The 20,368-nt window shown below is 40.8% G+C and overlaps 1 protein-coding gene across 1 annotated transcript; it reads right to left on the bottom strand.

Moving 5' to 3' along the window:
• Positions 1–1,626: 1,626 nt before the first annotated feature.
• Positions 1,627–19,972, bottom strand: faxdc2 (fatty acid hydroxylase domain containing 2). The gene is made up of 9 exons (XM_026182759.2): positions 19,844–19,972; positions 18,789–18,832; positions 17,093–17,190; positions 16,469–16,572; positions 15,149–15,270; positions 7,762–7,967; positions 7,227–7,332; positions 3,624–3,790; positions 1,627–2,472 (listed from the first exon to the last, which is right to left on the bottom strand). Exons 1-9 carry the CDS (start codon positions 19,866–19,868, stop codon positions 2,316–2,318), a joined length of 1,029 nt encoding a protein of 342 aa, XP_026038544.1. The 5' UTR covers positions 19,869–19,972; the 3' UTR covers positions 1,627–2,315.
• Positions 19,973–20,368: the final 396 nt, after the last annotated feature.

Here is a 20,368-nt window from a genome sequence, read left to right as displayed (position 1 = left end):
TGCATTTTAATTTCAATTTGCAGTGTTTGTAGTGTTGTAATGCTGGAGGAGCGCTCTGTGTCAGGCTGATATAAAAACAGAAATGGGAACGTAGCTCACATCGCAAAAGGGAAAGTTGACATCAGGGCGTCAACGGGTCTTCAATGTTTAAAACGAAAAATAATGTGTAAGCTTCTAGTGTTTCATGTTGAAATCAGTTGATTTGATATTTTCTTTTTAGTGAAGATGAGAGAAACATCTCTAATATTACTCTTTTATGCAGCCTTCAGTTTTTCTACAATTAGAATGTATGCAAAGTCTAAAAAAACTGAAGAAAATTCTTTGATTTTTGGGTTTGAACTCAACCAGAAGTTCATCAAATTCTAGTTAAAAGAAATTATAAAAAAAAAATGCACATGTGCAAATAGACATGTGGGAAGAAGTGTTTCCTGCTGACCTACTGAGTGCTTGTAGCTAATGTTTGCTCCAGTCATAACTTCAGTTTGAAACTGCATCAGACACCTGTGCCTGTCTTTCTTTTTTTTTGGGGGGGGCCCAGAGGTGGATGTCACATTGTCCTGTCAGTGTTATGTTGTTCAGTTTCTTCCTCTTAAATTTAGAGTTGTATTTAAATGCAAAGTGAAGCTGTACTTGCTTTTTATTTTTTTTTTTGCCCACCCTCCCCTTTAATCTTTTATCTTCAGGGAGATTTGGATCAGTTTCAGTTGAAACATCAAAGTGTTTACTGGAGAGGAGGAAAAAAATGAGCTATGAAATAATTCAGAAATGAAAACTCATTTCCCAAAGCCGGCAAAGCCTTTGATGTGATCATCACTCGTCTCGGGACATTTGAGGGGATTCAGGTGCTTTGGGAGTTTTCATCCATCTCTATCGGCATTGAACTGCTGCTGTCCATATAAACTCTAGGGGGCGCTGCCTGTTCAGCTGGTCAGAGTTCCCAGCTGTGCGGGATAAAAGATGGACGTATGGAAGGAAGAGAGGAAACTGAGCAAGATGTGATGTCGCTCAGAGGAATATGGCTGGTTATGATGGCTGGAGACTGGGAGGACAAAATTCCATAAAGCCATATGAATAAGAAATAACTGTATATGAACATCAATAGTTCATTACATTACAGTATCCTAGGCTTGTCATGAGGAAAAAAAAGATGAAAACGAGGAAAAAAGGAACAAAAAAATATATAAAATGGAAAAATGTAAAATACTTGAATGAGATCTTGTATTATAACATTTAATATTCATAATATCTGCTTTGTAGGCTGACGTGATTCGCTATTAGTGTTATTTGTAATTTGTAGTAATTATGCTTTTCCTTTAATAAAGAAAAAAACCCACAAAACGCACAAAAAAACCTCAAACACCAGGTGTCATGTGATCATTCCTATTGTCTATGAAACCCACAGAAAGACCACATGCTTTTTTTTTAATACTTTAATATTAAACAGTTCTATCAGAACATTTGTTACATTTGTATTAATCACTTTTTTGGTAATCCAAAAAGACATTGATATTCTGAAAGTATAAGTGCCACAGATATGCAAAGTGCAAAGGAATTGCTTGTCATTTGCCAAAGAATACAGATTCTCGTCTGTCCCAGTGGTCAGTGAACGCAACAGAAGAGTCTGAATGGGTGAAAGTGCTTTTACTAAACTTACAAAAAGTTAAAGAATTCATTAGAAATTAACGATTACATTTAAAACTGCAATAAGATACATCAAACAGGAACATTCACATTTGTCTTGCATGCTCTTGCGGTGATAATATCGCCTCTTTTACATCCATCGAGGGAGCATTTGTTGTCCAAACCAAGTAATTGTAGTGGTTTCCTCAAACGGTTTAACAGTTGGGTACAAGTAAAAATGCATTCAGAACGAGTGCCAGCAAATAGTGAGACTGCAGAGTGCGGTCCACTCCTGTTTTCACCCCGTTAATCACAGAAAGACTTCAAATGTGCTGTAGCTTAAGTCACCGATGACTGTAATTCAGACTAAACTCAAAGATGTGAAATGAAGCAAATGTCAAGACAACGGACAAGAAAAAGGAAAAGCTTGTTTCCATCCTGACTTCTCTCTTTTTTTTTTTTATTGTTAAAAATTAACAGGTAACAGAGCTTAAAAGTAAAATCACATCTGTATGTTATAGTGCAATGACCACACACTAGCACATAAAAGTCAGGTGGGTGACTGCAGAGGCTCGGCGAACTTTGACAGTCAAACTTGACTGAAGATTCAAAATATAAAAAAAATAAAAAAATCAACGTTTTTAAGATCGATTGGGAATTACATATCCCCGCATAAGATTCGACCGTTGCAGTCCTCACTGGCCCTTCTTTTGTGTGTCAGGGATGCTCTCGTTCAGCGGGGTGAAGCTGGTGAGCAGAGTGTGGCGCTCGTACTGTTTGGTCTGACGGAACTTGCTGTCTGTGCTGTGGAGCCTGTCCAGGATGCCGAAAACGCCAAAACACTGATTGAACCTGAAAACCGAGACAAGTGAGGGCAACTGTTAGTTATCCACCAAGCAGAATTAGAAACAATTGCCCCAATAATAATAATTTTCAAATTCAGATTTAAGTTTTAAACAACTCAACTACAGGAAACTTATAAAAAGCTGAATAATAGTGGACTTCAGTTTGTCATCCTCACTGCACTGCACAATGAGTGCTGTTGTGTATCAAAGTGAAAACTCAGATACTAATTTGAAGCTTTTACATTCTGCTTTGTGAAGCAAACTCACATTTGCATAGAATTTATAAATGTGGGGAAACGCAGTAACATTTCTTCCTCCGGTCATCGCCTGGTCCTGCAGGACGTTTCTTCCTGTTAAAACGGAGTTTCTAGCTCCCACTGTCGCCAGGTGCTTGCTCTTAGGGTTTCAGCTGATTGTTGGGGAATTCTCTGTATTATTATATTATCTCTGCTTACAATATTACAGCTATAGAGTGCATGCCACAACAAATACTCTTGTGCATTTTCCTGTAATTTGGCATCTTCCCCAACTCAGTGTTACTCGTCTTCCTCTTGATGGGACATTTTCATTGATTTAATTGTCCAATGATAGTGGATTATTCCTACAGTGCTGTCCCACTAACTATTAAAAATCATTTCAGAGTCACACAGTCATACAAGCATAAACACCAAGATACTATATTTTTTACTTAATCTGGTGTCTTGCTTATGCCATATTAAGCCACATGGAAAGACTTCCCAGACTGTACATAATTACTTTCTCCTGTATGAGTAACACTGTGTACAAAGTGCAGTACATAACATTGCCTTTTCAAAGTTATACATTTATCAGCTTCATCTCGTCGAGGTAAAAGTTTTTGGAGTAGCTTCACCCGAGTCTTTGCACACGTGAAGGTTCTGTGTGCCTTCACGGGTCTTATCTAAACAAGATAACTGTACCAGCATCACCGCCTTCCCATCCGGTCGAGTTACTGTGAACTTTGACCTTTCGGATTTGCAAAGTCATCATTATTTCTCTCCAGCAGACTTTTGTGTGACATCCTGTTTGAGTTCAACTGAACATTTGCACCAGTTAAAGAAACTTTTAAGCAGCATTTCTAAGATATCACCTTCAAAACAACAGAACAGGACCTCCGTAAGACAGGACAGGTAAACTCACCTGAGGTGGTGGAAATCATGGAACTCAGGAGAAGGCAGGAAAGGAAGGTGGTATCCGCAGTGGGAGATGGTGGTGCTGACCAGAGCTACGCAGTACCACATGGAGGTGGTGGATACGTGGGAGCCCAGAAGAACCGGCCCGCTTACCACCGGCAATAAGTTGGAGATCTAACAGCAGAGAACAATCCAGTACGTTTAACAGAAACACACTTACCCTTAGCAGAAGTAAAGTGCTGCGAGAGTTTGAGGTGTGAATTATCAATTCTTCTTTCTTTCTTTTATTCTTCTCTTGCATATTTAAAGATGAAATAGTCTCTGTGATTTACAGCAAATGTACACGTGTGATCTGTATCTGCACGTTTGATCCATTTTTGCTGTTTAACACAAATATCAACTACAGTGGCAATCACTGAGCCAGCAGGGATACTTCAGGGCAGAGGTGGGACCAAGTCATTGTTTTGCAAGTCTCAAGTAATGTCAGGCAAGTCAGAGTCGAGTCTCAAGTCACTGGTGTAAAAGTCCGAGTCAAGTCACAAGTCTGAAACTTTGAATTTCAAGTCCTTTTGAGTCTTTAAAAAAAACAAACGAAAAAATAATGTTGCAGTTATGCTAAATGTAAATATTAGACCATGTAATTTTTAAATCTGTGTTTTTCTCAACACATGACAAAATAGTGAACTTAGAAAATATACACAAATTGTGAAATTGCACCTCTTTAAAATGCAGCTCAATTAAACCTAGCTCCAAGAATAATTTTCACCGACAGTTCTGAGATAAGCTGCATGTTATTCTTGGATGCGGTTGTAGGACCGGCTTTAAAATCGCATGACAAAAATATCATACACATTAAAAAAAAACTGTATCACCAACGTAGCCTGGACAACATTTGCTAGTTAGATGAAGTCAGCTATCTCATCTTAGCATATTTATATGCATATTTATAATCATACGGTTCTTGGAGTGAGTGCATACACTCATGAAGTTTAGTAACTTCAGGTCACTGCAACAAGCCCAGGTACAGTTTACCGACGGATGGGTACAGGACCTTGAAATGCACCGTGTAGAACGAAAGACCATCGTACGTATCATAAGTTTACCAGTCTCACAAATTGTCGTCATAAATACACATTCCTTAACCGTTTATTAATAGGACCTTTGAGCTCAACGGTAATTAATTAGTAGTGGAAATAATTTCTGGTACCCATCACAGAAATGTAGCAGTGACAACAATATTGTATGCTGTAATCGCACTGGGCAATTGGTGATACAAAAAACCTGTTTTATCCTGTGAATAAAAGTATATGTTTTTGTCAGTGTACCATAATAACAGAAGCGAAACGCAATATTGTGTCAGGACAATTCACTATTTATGCACAATAAACAAAGGAGCATAGCGCGACAATTTCTGTTCAGCGCCAGACTTGCTTGTAACCTATATCACCAATTATGTTATGAAAATGACGTATTAACTACTAAAAAACACTGACCTTCGTGGAAATGCTTGGAGCAGACTAGCCTGTGAGCTGGAGTGTTCTGGGACGTTATATTTGATCTTTGAATGGCTGCAATCAGAGGTGTGGACTCGAGTCACATGACTTGGACTCGAGTCAGACTCGAGTCATTAATTTTATGACTTTAGACTTGACTTGAAAAAATGTTCTAAGACTTGTGACTTGACTTGGACTTTTACACCAATGACTTGGGACTTGAATCGGACTTGAACCGGTTTACTTGAAAAGACTTGATATTTTACCCCAAATATAAAATTTAACATGCATATTATATGGGGATTTAAAATGTGACGTCATTCACGGTTAGAACCGCAAAGGATTCTGGGAACTCGTGGCAAGCGGTACTAGCGCACGCAGGCTTTCAATTGAAATCAGTCACACAGCGATAAAAAGAAACACAAAAATGTCAAGAAGCTGTTGTATTATTAACTGCAATAGCCGGTGTTGTGCCAAAAAGTGATTGTCTGCCAAAAAGTGATTTCCAGTGTTTCTGTGTATTTTTTATGTGTAATATCTTTACGTATGTTCGTAAATAGACTTCGGTGAACAGGGGATACAAAGGGGTTACATAAAGAATTAAAAAATTATCTGTTTTTTAAGTATCTTTACAACTTGTACTTACATTATAACCAATCCGGTCCTTTATCCCCACTTAAAATATTTTTACAGAACTATTGTAATATTTGCTGCCATTTCTGCTGTCCTGTTGGGCAACTTACTCTTACAAAATACATTTTTAATGTTAATGAGATTTTTTTTTACTGCATAAATAAAGGTTATATAAAAGTCGCTGCCAAAAACTGATTGCGGCTTGTATCTTGCTACACGAATGTTGTTTGTGGCTCAAGATGACTTTATGTCATCCATAAGGGATGCATTTGACATATGTTTAACATATTATAGCCCAACAAGTTACTTATAGCACTTTAAATATGAGCAATCGCTTTTTGGCAAATACCGGAAATCAGTTTTTGGCAGACAATCACTTTTTGGCACAACACCGGTCCTACAACCGCATCCAAGAATAACATGCAGCTTATCTCAGAACTGTCGGTGAAAATTATTCTTGGAGCTAGGTTTAATTGAGCTGCATTTTAAAGAGGTGCAATTTCACAATTTGTGTATATTTTCTAAGTTCACTATTTTGTCATGTGTTGAGAAAAACACAGATTTAAAAATTACATGGTCTAATATTTACATTTAGCATAACTGCAACATAATTTTTTTTTTTTTTTTTTAAAGACTCGAAAGGACTTGAAATTCAAAATTTCAGACTTGTGACTTGACTCGGACTTTTACACCAGTGACTTGAGACTCGACTCTGACTTGCCTGACATTACTTGAGACTTGACTTGAGACTTGAGGATAAAGACTTGAGACTTACTTGAGACTTGCAAAACAATGACTTGGTCCCACCTCTGGCTGCAATCCAGGCCATCCGTCGCCTCTTTGTTACTTCGGAAACATGGCTCGAACAATTTCTCTTCAACGACGTAATCCGATAACAACCGATCTCTTTACCCGTCGGCTTCCCGTGGCTGTCATGCGACCGGCTATTGTAGTTAATAATACAACAGCTTCTTGATATTTTTGTGTTTCTTTTTATCGCTGTATAACTGATTTCAATTGAAAGCCTGCGTGCTCTAGTACCTCTTGCCACGAGTTCCCAGAATTCTTTGCGGTTTACCCCTGAATGACGTCACATTTTCAATCTCTATATAATATGCATGTTAAATTTTATATTTGGGGTGAAATATCAAGTCTTTTCAAGTAAACCGGTTCAAGTCCAATTCAAGTCCCAAGTCTTAGAACATTTTTTCAAGTCAAGTCTAAAGTCATAAAATTAATGACTCGAGTCTGACTCGAGTCCAAGTCATGTGACTCGAGTCCACACCTCTGCTTCAGGGACTAATCCGCTCAGCTCTAACTGTGCTAAGAGTGCAGAGAGTTCTTTCAGGATCAGGTCTGACCAGATTCCTAAAGGTATAAATAAGAATCTGTTTTGTTTACGTGAGATAGTTCCAGCTGCTTTGACACTCACAGGGGAAACGGTTCATTTCTTTTTGTTGAGTAGGAGAAAGAGGAAGGCTCACCACGTGCTCCAGAGGATGAGCGTAGATGGAGACAATACCGATGGGAGCGGTCCAATCGTGGTGCTGTTTGTGGTAATGCTTGTAGAGGCTGGGGTGGTGGAACAGCCTGAGGAAAATCAAACAAACAAAATGAACGCATAAAACGACTGCACCCTATCCTGCGTCAAGGTTTGTACTGTGCGCTGGCAAAGGCTCTGAGCTCACATAAGAAAAATCGGATTAACGCTGATAGACGATGTTGCAGGCTGCATTGCTTTATGTAGGGTGAGTCTACAAACAATGTTTATACGGATCGCACCTAATGTCCATGTCCTGTCGCTAAAAATCTAACATGGTGAATTAAAACAGTATATAACTATAAAACAGAGTGACTGCACGCACATGAAAGAAACACAGATCAGCGTAGTGTTAACATCACAATCGCCTCCATCTCTGAAATGAGGAAGAAATGTCATCTACTGCCAACGATCCACTGATTGCATGTTTCATTTTGATGTGTCATGGGTGTTTAAAGTAAAAAATAAATGTTCTTTACCTGTGTGAATAGTAGAAGAAAATCTCCTCCAAGATGGCGAAGGCGGCCAGCTCCATCAGGGCCCAGTGAAAGGTGGGCAGCTCGGGGCCACAGGGGTTTCCTCTCCAGCTCATCAGGTAGTAAACAACCACAGTCATGGCCCCGGAGATTACCACGTGGTTGAAGAGGACACACTTCAAGGCTTGGCGCAGCTTAGCTGGATCCACCTGGAAGACAAATGAAGAGGTCAAAAGAGGTATCAAAACTATTCAAACTACCAAGCTTCCCTTTCCACTGACAAATGTAATTTACATGGCATGACACTGCGTTCATTTGAAAGACACTTTTTATTTCATAAAGAGAGGAAAACATTAAAAACTGAAAGCTTCTCTCTTTAAAAGGACGACCAATAACAAGGTCAGACCAGTTCTTTCTATTTGTATCTTTATCATGCATATTTAATCATCTTCACTTAATACTTGATATATATTCTTATTTCATGTCTTATCCTTTTCCATACTGTTGTTTCTGTTTATGCTGCAGAGTGTGTTATAAATAAGTCTTTATACTCATCTGACATCCCCTGTTAGGTACACCCGTCCAACCACATTAATGCACTTATCTAATCAGCCAATCACATGAAAGCGCCTCAGTGCATTTACACATTTATCCATGGTTCAGATGATCTGCAGAAGTTCATTCTCAGAAAGAGGAAGAAAGGCGACTGAAGTGACTTTGAATAAGGCATAAAGTGTTTTGAAACCTGCCAATCTACTGGTTTCCAGAGAATGTGTGAAAAAGAGAAAATATCCATTAAGCAGCATTTCCTGGTATGAATTTCTACAGAAATGTGCAGATGGAAGGGTCACAATTCAGTGTAAACAGCATGAAAGCATGGATTCATCCCGCCTTGTATCAACGGTTCAGGCTGGTGGTGGTGGTGTAAATCAATCAATCAATCAATCTTTATTTATAAAGCACTTTTCATACAGAGAAAATGTAGCACAAAGTGCTTTACATAGTTAAAAGCAGCCCACCCCACCCTCCAACTCACTCCCCACACTCTCAATACACATATATCCCCCCACCCACACACACATACACACACGCGCACACTTAAAGAGTAAAAATTGGGCTGGGCTCGCATGAGCCAAGTGAGGAAACACTATAACAGGGAGCCGTCTGCACCGGGAGCCGGTCACAGACCGCAGCCTCCAGGCTGGGCACACAGCAGGAGGGAGGCAAAGGAGCCCCCCAGCCAGTCTGAGAGGACCCCAGAGACCCAGCAGCCACGGTCAATAACAGCCCCGGTGCAGAGAGCGCCCTCCGAGGAAACACTGGAGATATGACGCAATACAATATATATAGGGTAAAATGATAAAATAAATAAGAACAGGATACAATATAAATATAAATAGAATAAGAAGATTAAAAAACGAATAAGAATAAAATCAAACAAATATTAGGTAAATCCTAAATTAATAATAGAATAACAGGATAGAATAAATAAGCATAAAATAAATAAACGCTAAGTAAAAGCTAAATTAAAAAGGTGGGTCTTGAGCCTGTTCTTAAAAACATGTACGTTCTCTGCGGCCCTAAGCTCCTCCGGCAGGCTGTTCCACAGACGAGGACCATACCACTGAAAAGCTGCCTCTCCGTGAGTATGTGTCCTGACTTTAGGGACAATCAAAAGGCCAGTACCAGAGGACCTCAGGGTCCGCGAGGGTTCGTATGGTAAAAGCAGATCTGAGAGATAAGAAGGCCCAAGACCATTAAGACATTTAAAAACCAATAAAAGAACTTTAAAATCGATCCTGAAACACACGGGGAGCCAGTGCAGCGATTCTAAAACCGGTGTAATGTGGGCCCGCCCTCTGGTCTTCGTCAGCACACGAGCTGCCGAGTTTTGCAAGAGTTGTAAAGTTGAAATATTCTTCTTAGGAAGACCAGAGAGCAGGGCATTACAGTAATCAATGCGACTGGTAATAAAAGCATGCATCAGCATCTCCGTGTTGGCCCGAGAGAGAATAGGGCGGACTCTGGCTATATTTTTTAGATGATAAAATCCAATTTTAGTTACATGTTTAATATGTGGGATAAAACCAAGCTCAGAGTCAAAAATAACACCCAGGTTTTTCACTTGTAGCGAAGGACATAGTGAAAATGCCTCTAATTTAGGCAAGAGTTTCTCTCTCTGAGCCTCAGGACCGACAATTAAAACTTCAGTTTTGTCCTGGTTAAGTTGTAAAAAGTTTTCTGCCATCCAAGATCTTATATCCAAGATACAGTTAAAAAGGGCATCCATTTGTCTGGTGTCATCAGGAGACACGGAGATGTACAGCTGCGTGTCATCAGCGTAACTGTGGAAGTTCACTCCATGCCTCCTGATGACACCGCCGAGAGGGAGCATATACAAATTAAAAAGTACAGGGCCTAGAACCGACCCTTGAGGCACACCACATGTCATTTTATGGATCTTAGAGGAGCATGTATCCATACTCACCATAAAAGTTCTGTCAGAGAGATAGGAAGTGAACCAGCTGTGTACAGCACCAGAGAGGCCCACCATGTGTTTCAGTCTGTTTAAAAGAATAGCGTGGTCTACTGTATCAAAGGCTGCGCTTAGATCCAGTAGCACCAGGACTGAGAGCTTTTGGGAGTCCCAGTTACATCTAAGATCATTTAAAACCTTTAGGAGAGCCGTCTCTGTGCTGTGGTTCACCCTAAATCCAGACTGGAATATCTCCAGGATCTGTCTATCATTGAGAAAATCAGTAATCTGAGTAAAAACAAGTTTCTCTAAGACTTTACTTAAAAATGGTAAGTTGGATACAGGTCTGTAGTTATTAAAATCATTACAATCCAAATTGCTCTTCTTCAGAAGGGGCCTCACCACCGCCGTTTTAAAGGCAGCAGGGAAGACACCCAACTGAAGAGAGCAATTCATCATGCATAAAAGCTCAGCCTCAAAAAATCCATAAAGTGTTTTAAAGAGTGAAGAAGGAATTGGATCTAAAAGACATGTGGTGGGTCTCACTGTGGAGAAAACCTTCTGAAAGTTCTCAGCATTAACCAGGACAAAGCTGTCCAGTGTCTCCTCAGGTACAATCGAGCCCTCAGATGTGTTTACAATCATATCGCGATTAGATAAAATATCAGATCTGATGGCGCTGATCTTTCCCCTGAAGTGGTCTGCAAACTGCTCACAGAGCGAGTCTGTGGGGGTTCTTTGGGAGCTGTTAAAATCAGGGTTAAATAAATGATCTATGGTGGAAAAGAGGACCTTGGGATTATTTTTGTTAATACTGATTATTTTGGCGAAGTATGAATTTCTTGACTTCCTTAATGTATTATTGTACACTTTAAGTTGCTCGCAAAATATTTGATGGTTGATAGTATTTTTATTTTTCCTCCATCTCCTTTCTGCTGCCCTGCAATTTCTTTTGAGTTTTTTGACTTCTTCGTTTCTCCAGGGTGATGCATGTTTTACGTTAATCTTTTTGGTGGTGAGTGGAGCAACGGAGTCAAGGCTTTTCTTCAGTTTGCTGTTGAAGTAACTAAAAATCAAATCGCAGGATGCAGGTAAAATCACAGGGGGGCATTCGTCTAAAACCCTGGTAAAATTTGCAGCCACTTCAGAGGTTAGATAGCGCCTCCTCACAGTTCGCACCGAGGTCTCCCGCTGAATAAAACCGGTGATGTTAAAAAACACACAGTAGTGGTCAGAGACAGCCAAGTCAACAACAGAGGACACGCTGGTGGACAGCCCATGGGTGATGACCAGGTCCAGAGTGTGTCCTCTGTTGTGAGTCGGCTGCGTGACATGCTGGGTAAAATCCAAACAGTGAAGGATGTTTAAGAATTCTTTTGTTGCAGGGTCAGAAGGATTATCTATGTGCAGGTTAAAATCACCGGTTAAAATTATCATGTTATATTTTGAATGTATGTTTGTTAAAAATTCTGAGAATTCCTTGATAAAAGCAGCGCTGTCTTTAGGTGGTCTATAAACTGTGACAGATAAAACTGGAGGGCTGCTGAAAACAATAGCATGGAATTCAAAAGTGGTAAAATGATCAAATAAAATTTGTTTGGTGGTGAGTGTGTTGTTGGCTAAAGATGCAGTCCCACCACCTCTCTTACCACTTCTAATAGAAAAAGAGAAATTAAAATTTGGTGGGGAGGCCTCAGTGAGAACAACTGGTGCATCCGAACCCAGCCATGTTTCAGTTAAAAATAAACAGTCAAGTTTATTATCTATAATTAAATCATTAATAATAAAAGACTTGTTCGACAGAGAGCGTACATTTAAAAGTGCCATACTGATTGAGACTGGTGGATTTTTGACAATAGAGTTGGATGGATGTTGATATTTTTGAAGAGGCCGGAGGTTATTAATATTTTTGGAGTTACTGGATTTATGATAATTCTGTTGCTCTCTGTTTGTGATTATGACGGGTATTGTGTTGACTGTGGGAGAGAAAGGTCCTAGTCCAGAGTTTTGTGTATTACTGTTAAAAGTGGAACAAATATAGGAGCTGGGACCAGGGGAACATCAGTCAGTGGCAGACGGATCAGCAGGTAATGTCAGTTTGGGGTAGTGACAGGGCGATGTGCGGGAGTGCTGTACGCCAAATGCCAAATTGGCGGACAGCAAACGGCGTCCCCAGGCGTTGAGGTGGAGCCCGTCTGCCCCAAAAAGATGCCTCCTCTCCCAGAAGGCATCAAAGTTGTTAATAAAACCCACGCCGTGGGAGACACAGGCGGAGGAAAGCCAGGTGTTAAGGCTGAGCAGCCGGCTGAAGCGGCCTATCCCTCTGCCACAGGTGGGGGTGGGCCCAGAGATAAAAGCACTCACCTGCAGCTGACCAAGGAGGCTGAAGAGTTCGAGGAAGTCCAACTTCAGCAGCTCAGATTGCTGTTTGGGGATGTCATTGGTGCCGATGTGGATGATGAGCCGGTTAACCTGTGGGTGGGATGCCAGAATGTTGGGAATTCTGTCCACTATGTCAACAACAGTGGCTCCCGGGAACGACAGCGTGAGCGCCCCCCTCATCCGCACGTTCCTGACGATGGAATCCCCGAGGACCAGCGTGGAGAGAGGAGGTGCCACTGGGGGCTGTTGGCCATCTGAGATGCCCGCGCCGCGACGCCGGGGGTGTTCAGATGGAGATGCGCCAGCCGGACTGCGTGAGTGACTCCCAGGTAGCCGCGCCGTGGGTCCTCTTCTCCGAGGAGCCGGGGTAAAGCACAGCTCTCCGCGGTGAGTTTGCACCACAGCGTCGGGTTGCCCGCCGCGGCTCCGGGGGCGTAGTGGTGGAGATGGCGCAGACCTCTGCGACACAGCGGGATGGCGAGGGCTAGCAGTCAGAGGAGGAAAGTCCACAGGATCCAGGACATTGAATTTATTCTCCAATACTACCTCACCAGAGGGGTGAGGGTGCGAGAGACGGATCCTCCTGCAGCCACCACGCGTCTCAACCATGGTCCATGGCCCTAGACGACATTTTCTCAGCATGTTTAGAGTGCCTCGGTACCAAATCAGCAAGATGAGTAGTGTTGCCAACCATGCCCATCCCTTTATGGCCACACTGTACCAATCTTCCAATGGCTGCGTTCGGCAAGATAACACACATCACAAATGGCCTCCACACCAGATCTTAATAATAATCTTAAAAATCCAATAAAGCAGCTTTGGATATGTGATTGAACATGAGATTTTCATCATGGATGTGCATGAGTGATGCAATCATGTCAGCATGGACCAAAATCTCTGCAGACTGCTTCTAGCACCTTGTTGAATTGTTGTCATGATGAATTAAGGCCTTTCTGTTGGGGTCCAACCCAGTACTAGCAAGATGTACCTAATAAAGTGGTCTTTGAGTGGATATCTGTATCAGCTAATTTACCCTTTTACCTCCAACCTTTGGAACCCAGTTATAAACTCATGCCATGTCATAATGAACTTTCCAGAGTGTGAGAACAGTGTGTCTCTGAAGCTTACACTGACCTTTTGTACATCTGTGTGTTTTCCATAACATGCACGCACACACGCTCTCTGAACAGCAGACTTTGTTTCTGTGCAGACTCTTTATCGAATGCTCTTTGTTTTCTCTCTCAATGTTCTTTTATTTGACATCTTTTTCCCTTTACTTGAACCAGCTGCAGCAGATAGCTCCACGAGTGTGGCTCTCTTCCATTTAGAAAGGCCTTTTTTTCTCCCCACTGTTGCCAAGGGAAACATTGGTTCCCTATAATCTACAGGGTGTTTGCGTTATAGTATAAAGTCCCTTAAGATAACTATCATGCTGAATTAGCTGTTTACCTATAGTAGATTACATTGATTTTTTTATCATCTAGTGTAAATAGCTCCACAAAATGCTAATTTTAACATAAATAAATGTTCCTACACTTAGAGATAGTGTGACTATACATTCAAATTTACAGCTCTACTCATTCACCAGTGACATGCACTTGTTATTTAGCAGTTTCTAAAGCAAATGTGTGATCACTACACATGGGCTCTGACACATTGATCAGATAATTTAGATAAACAGTTACATTACTTGATAAAGTCATATAATTTTATCATTCTTAACCAGTTATATTGCTTTTTAAAGTACACAAGCACTTTTACCCAATTTTATAATCTTGTTCCATTATAGCACATCCTGGTTTGTTTATGACCAGTAGATCCCAAGTTCAGACAGCTATTCTCGATCATTGACCTGCAGTATTTCTGCTCGGAGTCACAGAGAAACACTGTGACAGCAGCTTTTCGCAGATTACCTCATCATTAAAGATATAAAATTTAAGGGCCGCAGAAATATATGTCAAGCTGTAACAGCGGCAAATTCCACTGAGTACATGCAAATCAGAGGAGGAGGGATTTTTGAAGCGATAACACACTCTCTGATGGGAAAACGAGAGAAAATAGGGGGAAAACAATAAACTGGAAGTCTTTTTCATTTGGGTAAAGTGAGTCTCCAGTTTGTGCACTGGAAAAACAATCACTAACAAGGACACTTTTCACAGTAACCCCTGGTTATCAGTAATGCCCCTCTTTATCTCTGCGGTGTCTGACAACATCTGTTAATCAAACACAGTTAGAGGACTTTGGTCAGACGGGCATGTGGAGAGCCCCATCGTTTGCAGATGTTATCAACCACATCTGCACACACGCGCATGGTGTGGATCTTTAAGTAGAGCAGCGGCCTACAGCAGCATGCCCAATAGCAGGACTCAAAATTAAAATGTAATTGTTTTCATTTTTAAATCTCATATTCACTTAAAAAAAAAAGATATCATGTGATCATATCATAAGCTTGTACATTTTATGTAGATGGCATGAAAAAAATAAAACAAGTAACAGTGCAGATAAAACAAAATAAAAAATAAAAAAGCTTACTGGGTTGTTCTTGTCCAACTGGATACGGTAGCGGGTGATGAAGGACGGTGTGCCAGTGATGTCCACCCACAGCAGGAGAGCATTTGACCCCCAAAAGGCCAGAGTGGGAACAAGCATGGTCCCTATGGAGATAAATAAGATAACTATTAGAGAACCTTTAACTCAACCGGGGCCTTCATTATGCGTTCATTTACGCACAACTCCAAACACATCAGGAGGAGATTTCAAGTTAAATCCATGGCAAAATCTTCCACAATGACATCATCACTGTGCACCCTGCTGTTTTTGTTTGTTTGCATTAAATTATATCACCAAAGGTGTTGCTCCAGCCGGTGAGGAGTGATTCAGTTTTGGAGTCGATCCAAAACTTAATCACTCGATCTGGAGATTTTTGGAATGATTCACTGAGATTATTATTTTCATTAATTAAAATTAATGGAAACATTCCCTTGATGATATCATTACACCCTAATCCAGGTCCAGATAGCTTTCTTAACAAGGGAATCAATTCATGCGTGGTGTGTGTTGAGTTTTTAGCTTTGATAGTATTTAGTTAATATCAAATCCAGTTCTTTGATATTCTGGATAACTGGTCTTTTTATTATTAATAATGGATTGCATTTATATGGCGCTTTTCGAGACCCTCAAAGCGCTTTACAATTCAACTTCGAACTTCAACATTCACAAGCTACAGTTGTAGCCACAGCTGCCCTGGGGCAGACTGACAGAAGTGAGGCCGCCATATCACTTTTTTTTCGCATTATTAGCATCACCTCTGAGCAACACCAGTAGGTGAAGTGTCTTGCCCAAGGACACAACGAGCAGGGGATCGAACCGGCAACCTTCCAGTTACAAGATGAGCTTCCCAACCCCCTGAACCACGGTCGCCCAATTCTTATATTATAGTTGATAATGTTATTATAGTGATGTTATTATTATAGTGTGATGTTATGTGGACTGAAAACACTGAACTGAAAATACATACCCTACCTAGCACACATCCTATGTCCTACATACTCTAGATAACATCTGAATGAGGTAAACCACCTATTGTGTAAAAGCTGCTCGCTGTGAGACAGCAAGTGAGAAATCTGAACTAATGTGTTCTTAGTGCTCCACAAACATGATTTTTCCTCTGTGCTGGCTAATGTGACCTTATGTGTCCAAAATATAGGGGAAAAAAATCTATGCATTGATGAAACCACCTAAATGATATGATACAAAAGGAGGTCATTTAAGTTATTTGCATGTTTAAAGCAGTCTGCAGTGCTTGCAAATCCACAGTCATTTGCAATGTTGCACTCTGGTTTTATTTCTTACCCAGGAAGAACAAAGAAGCGTCGTGGCCCTCGTATGCCACGTACAACTTGGTCCACAAGTTCTGCCAAAAATCTCCCGAAGCTCCCCAGAATCTCTGAAGGTGCCTGAAGGAGGAATTACAGCTCAGTTTTAAATTCACAAAACTGACTACGTGTTAAACAAACCTCTGTGGAAACTATTCGTTACACACTTGTCTACACATCTTGTGCTTGCATGCTCTCTCCTTTCCAGCAGCCCCTCCAAACAAAAATCTAACCACCAATAAAAACACCCAGGGATGGACAGTGTGTCAAACAACTGCAGCTACAACTAGTCCAGCAAAGACTCCAATCTGAATACTTGTACACATTACATAATTTCAGGTGATGAAATTTGTAATTTCATGTAATGCTGTGTTCTCGTTACACCCTTTACCAGCCTAACATGTACTGTCCTGTCCTCGTCTATCCAGTCCTGGCTCTGCACCATCCTGCTCTCACTCCTCCCATCCAGTTCTCATCTGTTGGGTCCAACTCCTTGTCATGTAGCGCCTGCCTCTTTCTACTATGCATAACGTAACAACCTGGCAATCCCACTCCTCCAGTTTATGTCAGGGCAAACTGTTGTTTTGCAAATGTGACATACCATGTCAGTGAGTTCCCGAACGCAGCCAAGAATAAGATCCCAGATCCAATGACAAACCCGGCTTTCTTCACAGAGTCCCACAGTCCTCCGGGGCCCTCCTGGGAGACAGAAAAAGAAACAGCGTTGTGTGAAGCCCTCTGTTGCTTCGGCGATGAGAATGCAATCTCATGATGTTTCGCTATATTAGCATTTCCTCACAGAAACCTCTCCTGATACAGAAATGTCTCAAAAACAACAGCGAGACTGTTACTGAAACCTCTATCTCGCCAGGAGGACGAGAACACTGTGGATCTGAGTGGTTCCTGTTGAGTGTGGGGTTTTCAGGAACTGCCTGAAGTTAATAACCCAGAATGCAAAGCAGCAGGAGGGGAAACAGTCAGACTCTGAAAACTCTCTCTGTGTATTTTACTTAGGCAATTACAGTACATTTATAGTGCATTTTCAATCATCATAAAGAGCATCTCAGTTAAAGGATAACACTATTTTACACCTGTTTAGAAAGGTCTAAATATAGCTGTTTACACAGAAAATGTGCACGATGACTCTGACAAAATGCATCTGCACTGAGAAATGCGGATCAGTTCACTCAGCAGGAAGTAAGCCCAAGGATTGATGTCACATTCACTAGACTCTCTAAAATGCCAGCTTTTCACCTCAGCTGCCCTCATCCAAGCCACGACAACAGAGAGAACAATGTCACACAAATGCCGTGCTGGTCTCACGCCTCAGCTGGTCGTTTTCAGAGATGCAATCATGATCATGAAGATGCAAATACACCCATGCTTCCTTGTGCACTTATTGTGACATTTTTGCTTACTACATTTATTACCCATATATTTTTTCTGAAAACTGAGTAACTAAGCTATCGTTTCCCTGTGAGCTACACTCATTTTGCTTTTCTGCTCCACGTGACAACAAAACCCGTCTCTACCGCTTCACTGATCAAAACACTCCTTTTCTCACGATCATACACACAATCCAGTATTTGCTTTTGTCTGTTTGCTGCCTCTATAGATTCAAAAATTTAAAAAAAAAAAAAAAAAGGAACGTGCCTATCAGGTCAAGCCTGTTGTCAACAACATACAGCAAAGAGGGCAAGTCTCGGTGGAGTCACGGTTTAAAAACAGCAGTCAGATGGAAAGATTCTTAATTAGACACATCAGGCTGCAGCTATAAAAATAAAAATTAAACCTTTAAAGATGTGATTTAGAAAAATATGCACGAACAAGTAGTGTATGCAGAAAACTAATAGAATAAGCTAAAATTTGACTTGTATTTAGCCCACAGGGAAGGTGAGAAATCCAGATTTGATTTTTTTTTAAAAGGATTTGCCAAACATCAGCTTCTGTGTGTGCTTCAGCCCCGGGGGGGAATATAGAGATATGTAGGGCAACATGAGACAGGTTTCATTTGAAGCTTTGCACGCATCAAAGTATCTGCAGTTGTTTGGCAAAATTACATTACATAACATACACATAACAACGACCTCCCCAAAAACAGATGAGCAGTAATCCAGCAATTCACATCGGACAGCTAAGAGGGAAAAAAAAGTCATGTAATGTATAACGGATCGAGGGTTGTGCCTGTGTTGTCGATGACTCGCTGTATTGTGTTGCCGCCTTGTCCGTTTGTGAATCTTTTCAGTTGAATGGTGATAACAGCAAGGTGTTTGGCTGCAAGGACGATCTGTTCTTACCTGTCGGCCGCTGCTTCCTCTGCTCTCCTCAGCTTCCCTCGCACCTGCAAACACAAAATTACATACAAGAGTTAAAACATGTAGATGCTACAGCAAATATTTAATTCAATTTCAATTCAGTTTTATTTACATAGTGCCAAATCACAACAACAGATACCTCAAGGCGCTTATTGTAAGGAACTATGATCTATCAGTAATTGCCAGGGAAGCACATTTTAAAATGAAGAAAAAATCAAACTATGATTCTGGAAGCAAAAACTCCTAAGGAAGTGTACCATCTCAAAATAACTAATTACAGAGCGAAAAGGTTTATTGGAAAAGTAAAGTGGTCTAACTCCAGCTGTCCTTCAAAATAAGACTCTTTGATAACAGGAGATTTTTTTTATTACATTTTTGTGATTACATTTGAGAGATTAAGTTTCTCTTTGAAATGTTGTCATTTCTCAAAAACATTTACATTTTTGTCTCAAACTTCTTTGTATCTTTCCATTGTAGAGTAATCATCCGAGTGCATGTGCAAATTTGTACCACAGGAGGATTAAATATAATCCTATTATTAGAGTGTGGACGTTTTTAGTGAAATTCTTGGGGATCAGGCTGCCCTACATCCACTCGGCCCATCTCTTTTTGCAGTAACGGTGTAAAAGCACAAACATCCATCCAACTAATAATTACTTTCACAGCAATCATTCACAGACCTTTTTTTTTTTTTAAATCACAGTTTAAATCACGAGCAAATTATGGTGACCTATATTATTATTATAACGCCATTATTCAACTAAAACTAACAGGCATGTAATCCTAAAAAGAAATATTAAAAAAAAATCGTTAATACAACTGAGATGATGCTCAGCTGTGCACCTTACAGGAGTGTAATACAGAGTTTATATATTGCGAGCTGAACTGCGTGTACCTGAACGCACCAGGTGCCTTTGCTTATGCATCACTGGGCCTACAGGTGAGGGAAAAGACGGCTGTGCCCAGTTTTAGTAATGGCTTTTTCACGCTGATCAAACCTGACCTGACGTTAGCGCTTCAAGTCTGCGGTGACTTACCGCTGGCTGCTGTCTCCACCGACATGTCTGCCCGCTGCTCACAGTCCCGCACTGGCCGCTGCTGTTCAGCAGCTCTGGAAAGAAGCAGTTTATTTACAACAGCCAGCGACTTCTCACTGGCTGACTCCCGGTCAGCTGACCCAAGCCCGGAAAACGAGACTTCTTCCTGCTCGGTGTGTTTTTTTTCCTGCGGTCCACGTGAGATCCAGGTGAAGGTTGAAACCACAGCGGAGTCCGGTCAGTGCTGTGATCCAATGCATTAGATAGCTGTCTCATTAAGTGAATACCGCTGTCAGAGTCCTTGGATATTTTATTTTCGTACTTTGTTCAACACGATAAAATTGTCGTCTTTAGGAAATCGTTTTTCATTTGGATTCGCCGAGAAAAACAGAAACCAACCACCAGATTAATCATTAATGATAATAACTGTTCACTGCAGGATCATTTATCTTTATTGCACTTTATTATTAGCAGCTTGTCATAAACCACATCATTTATTCTCATTTCCTCAGTTAAATGTGCAAA

Source organism: Astatotilapia calliptera, chromosome 10, assembly GCF_964374335.1.
Source record: "Astatotilapia calliptera chromosome 10, fAstCal68.1, whole genome shotgun sequence".
NCBI lineage: Eukaryota > Metazoa > Chordata > Actinopteri > Cichliformes > Cichlidae > Astatotilapia > Astatotilapia calliptera.
Note: the sequence above shows the minus strand (reverse complement) of the source record. Positions and strands in the feature narration are given on the sequence as shown.